We start from the raw sequence: 3,689 nt of genomic DNA, 5'->3' as shown, positions 1-3,689 counted from the left end.
GATATATGACAGTATAATTTTTTTAAATATACTTAGAAATAATTATAAAAAAAAAATATTTAAGTTTCTAAAATTTCAAGTTAAGTGAAGAACTAAGTCAAACTTTTGTCACATAACAATAATATTTCATACAAATTACATGTTATTTTAATACCAACGGTTAGGTTGGATGAAGGTAAACATTAAGGGATCTATATAACTAAAAACACTTACATTTATTCTTTTTGGAGAAGGCTCCTCCCACGTGCTTGCTTTTGATCTTAATTTTGACCTATGCCAAAACAGAATCATGAAAATTCAGATAAAACATTGTTGCTCATCTGTGCAATTGATACCTCCATCCATCACATACATGAATAATTGTTAATAGTTGATATATACCTGAGATTTCTTGTTAATGTAAACAGTGACATGCTTCCATCTTAGTGCGCCTGAAAAAAGGTCAAAAAGCAAACTTAGAAATAATGATATAAAGCAAACCCAATGCACCAAAAATCCTATTATATTTATCATACATGCATGTGTGCCTCACATTTAAGAAAGTAATAAATAATAATTGGAAAAATGGAATATAATGATGGAAAATGGGTTTCCAATTTTACCTTTTCGTGTGAGTTGCAACAATTCTCCCACACACGGTGGATGATGTTCCAACATTTGGTGGTCAAAAGGTGCAAACCAATGAGAATGAGATTGTGCCACTCCCTTATCATAAGGACTTATTGATGCATTCCTCGTTGTTTCTTTTGGTAATCTTGCCCTTAGTGCTGCTTCTCCTCTCAAAGCTGATTTCCAAGGGAAAAAATAAAAACAAATCAAAATAAATTAACTGATAATAATCACTGATATTGTTCATAATTCATCCAAAAAAGTTGAAAATTATTTAACTGATGAAACATAAGTTTGGTTTCTTCTATTTAAAAAAAAAAAAAAACTCTAGAAGTATCTAAGAATGTAATTACCTTTCTCTAATAATGAAATAGAGAAACTAATTTAATATCTATTAAAATTGAATTAGTTGGACAAAACTAGTCAAAATAAATAGTTGATTGTGTCGTTTTGTCTGATTAATCCAATTATTGAATTCGTTTGAGGTCAGAATTGCTGCTGCTTAAATCTTTCTCGGCTAAAAATAGTAACTAATTCCAGAAGCTGAGAAATGACCTGTTGCAGCAGCGGCAGTTAGTGTGATGAGATCTCCATGGGTTTGAATATCAACAGCAGACTTCACAGCAGAAGCCAGACGGCCATGATCAGCTCCAGCCGCTTCAGCCATTTCAACGCAATGCGACGCAACGAGCTCCATGGCCGAAGCCAGGGCTAGGCTCAGCTTCGAATTAGACGAGCGATTGTTAGAGTTCTGTTGCGCTGCAGCCACAGCAGCCAAGGCTGAAGCCAACCCTGCAATAGACACAGCAGAATGGACTCGACACGATTCGAGCCGCGCCTTGTCTTTCTTCCTTACATTCATGTTGTTACCACTTCCACCGTTCTGCTTCTGATGAAACCATTTTCCAATGCTTCCCATTTTTCTGCTATTTGATGAAGGAGTTGTCATCTTTCCTGCCTGCAAATCAAAGAAAAATATTCCCTACTAATATCATTATCACCAGTACAAATATTCTCTACTGCAATTACTTTTTTTTTACATCATTTTTAACAATGGTCTTTCTCCACTTGACTAGTACCAATAAAAAAAAATTTTAAAAATAAATTTATTAATAATTTATGGAGGTTTATAACCCCCACAAAATAAATATATGTAGTGTTTAACTTATTTTTCATGAATATTTTATATTTTAATATATTTTTTATACCAATAACTGATTTGATGATTTATTTTTTATATATACATAACATAATACTTTAATATATTGTTTTCACAAAATCAATAATTGCAAATTAAATGGTGAGAGAGGAGCATGGCTTACTACTACAAGTTGAGGTGCGAAATTAGCAGCACTATCAAGAAACACGTGTTGATTCTTGTCATAGAAACTTCGCTTCTGTTTATCTAAAAGAGCCTTTGAAATCTCAGAAGCAGAGAGGCTCCATGACCTTGACAAGAACTCCATGGGTTCAAGTGGTGTTGGTGGCTGAGGTATAGCAGGTATCGTTGATAGGAGAACCACTTTGTTGAACTCTTCATTTTCATTTACATCCTCTAATTCTAGCCCATGATGCCACCATGAACCAGTTGTTTTCCAAGGTGGTAAGTTACCACCATCCATTTTTCTTTTCAAAAGTTCCACTATCAAGGACAAATATTCTGAATATTCTGAATATGCTGAAACCTCAAAGCACTTCGAGTAGTAATTGTTGTTGTTTATATGACTTTTTTTTTTGTTTTTTTTGTTTTTTTTTCGCAATAGCTGTTTTGCACACACAACACAGGACACAAGAAGCAGAAAAAAGGGGTAGGTTAGTTCGGGGACTTATGATTGATAGAAAGACTACTTTGGTTCCACTCGAACAAACAAAAAAAGTGAAAGGAAACAGTTTGGTGAGAAGCGAAAAGATTGTGTTTGAAAATACAAAGATATTAAGATAGATATAAGATAAAATAATTGTGTTTATAATTTTGATTTTATTATCTTTAATTTTTGAGAAAACATAAAATTAGTCAGATTTTATTCCAAAATAAAAAATATTTTGGCTATTTTAATGTTTGTTTAAAAAATATTTGTCTTTTGATATCTTTATAGAAAAATACTAGAATATAGTCATAATTTATTATTTTTGATCATTAATTAGTTATTAATAATGTTTAAAAATATGAGATAATAACTAGACTAAAAAAATTAAATTCATGACTAAATAATAGTCAAAAACAATAAATTTTAATAATCCTTTTAACATTTTTCATTTTTATATTCTTCTGCAGCGAAACATTAGCCAAATATTACTCTTTACATTTTACGTCAAATAAGCACTTTCGAATGAAAAAAAAAAAGTTTTCAAAAAAAGATTCATTAAATTGATCATCTAAATTATGAAACAATGAGGGAAAAAAATCAAACAAAATTCTTAGAAATCATTTTCAAAGAACAAAACAAAAATCCATGGAATTGATCATCTATATTTAATAATATATAAGATCTAGAAAATGTTTAATAATAATATTAATCGAAGACAAGAACAAGACCTGCTTTACAGAGCTTGCAGCCTCAGTAGAAAGCTTTTGACCGAAGCTTAAGCTTAGACCTGCTTTGTGATCAGTTTCAGTCTCTCACACACATATATGTAAGAGAGAGCTTAGGAAGCAGAATAGATTTCAAGGAACACTTACCTAAATCTTGTGCTTTGAACCACCATGAATTCAGGTTGATGTTTAATTAAAAAAATCAGAGACAACCCGGTATTCACGAAGCTCAAAAACTAAGCAACTATATATTAATCACTAAAAGTAAAGTTTAAGGGGAACATAATCCTGTGTTACTGGGTATTGGTTCCTAGGACTCATGCAGATATAGATTCATAGCGCTGTTGTCGATGACTGGAACATTTTGTCTGTTATCTAGTTCTCTTTTTATTTTATTTATTTTTATTAGAATATAGATCATAGGATATAATAGAAGAAGAATATAATTTCTGTATTTATATATGTGTGATTCGCATTAAAATGGGTAGGATACCACGCATGGTGGTTGCGAAATGGAATATTGTAGGGCCAAACCCATTGTAATTCG

General features: G+C 31.4%; 1 protein-coding gene across 1 annotated transcript in view; it reads right to left on the bottom strand.

The window, feature by feature from the left end:
- The window catches only part of LOC107617841 (VAN3-binding protein-like), a 4,226-nt gene extending 1,012 nt beyond the window's left edge, over window positions 1-3,214 (bottom strand). The window contains exons 1-6 of the mRNA XM_016319714.2: window positions 3,146-3,214; window positions 1,932-2,372; window positions 1,165-1,567; window positions 603-785; window positions 382-431; window positions 214-271 (exon numbers count right to left, since the gene is read on the bottom strand). Of these exons, the coding sequence (XP_016175200.1) occupies window positions 214-271; window positions 382-431; window positions 603-785; window positions 1,165-1,567; window positions 1,932-2,231 (994 nt within the window). The 5' untranslated portion in view covers window positions 2,232-2,372; window positions 3,146-3,214. The remainder of the gene's footprint in view (window positions 1-213; window positions 272-381; window positions 432-602; window positions 786-1,164; window positions 1,568-1,931; window positions 2,373-3,145) is intronic.

Source organism: Arachis ipaensis, chromosome B01 (assembly GCF_000816755.2).
Source record: "Arachis ipaensis cultivar K30076 chromosome B01, Araip1.1, whole genome shotgun sequence".
Classification (NCBI taxonomy): Eukaryota; Viridiplantae; Streptophyta; class Magnoliopsida; order Fabales; family Fabaceae; genus Arachis; species Arachis ipaensis.
This window is presented reverse-complemented; position numbering and strand designations above follow the sequence as displayed.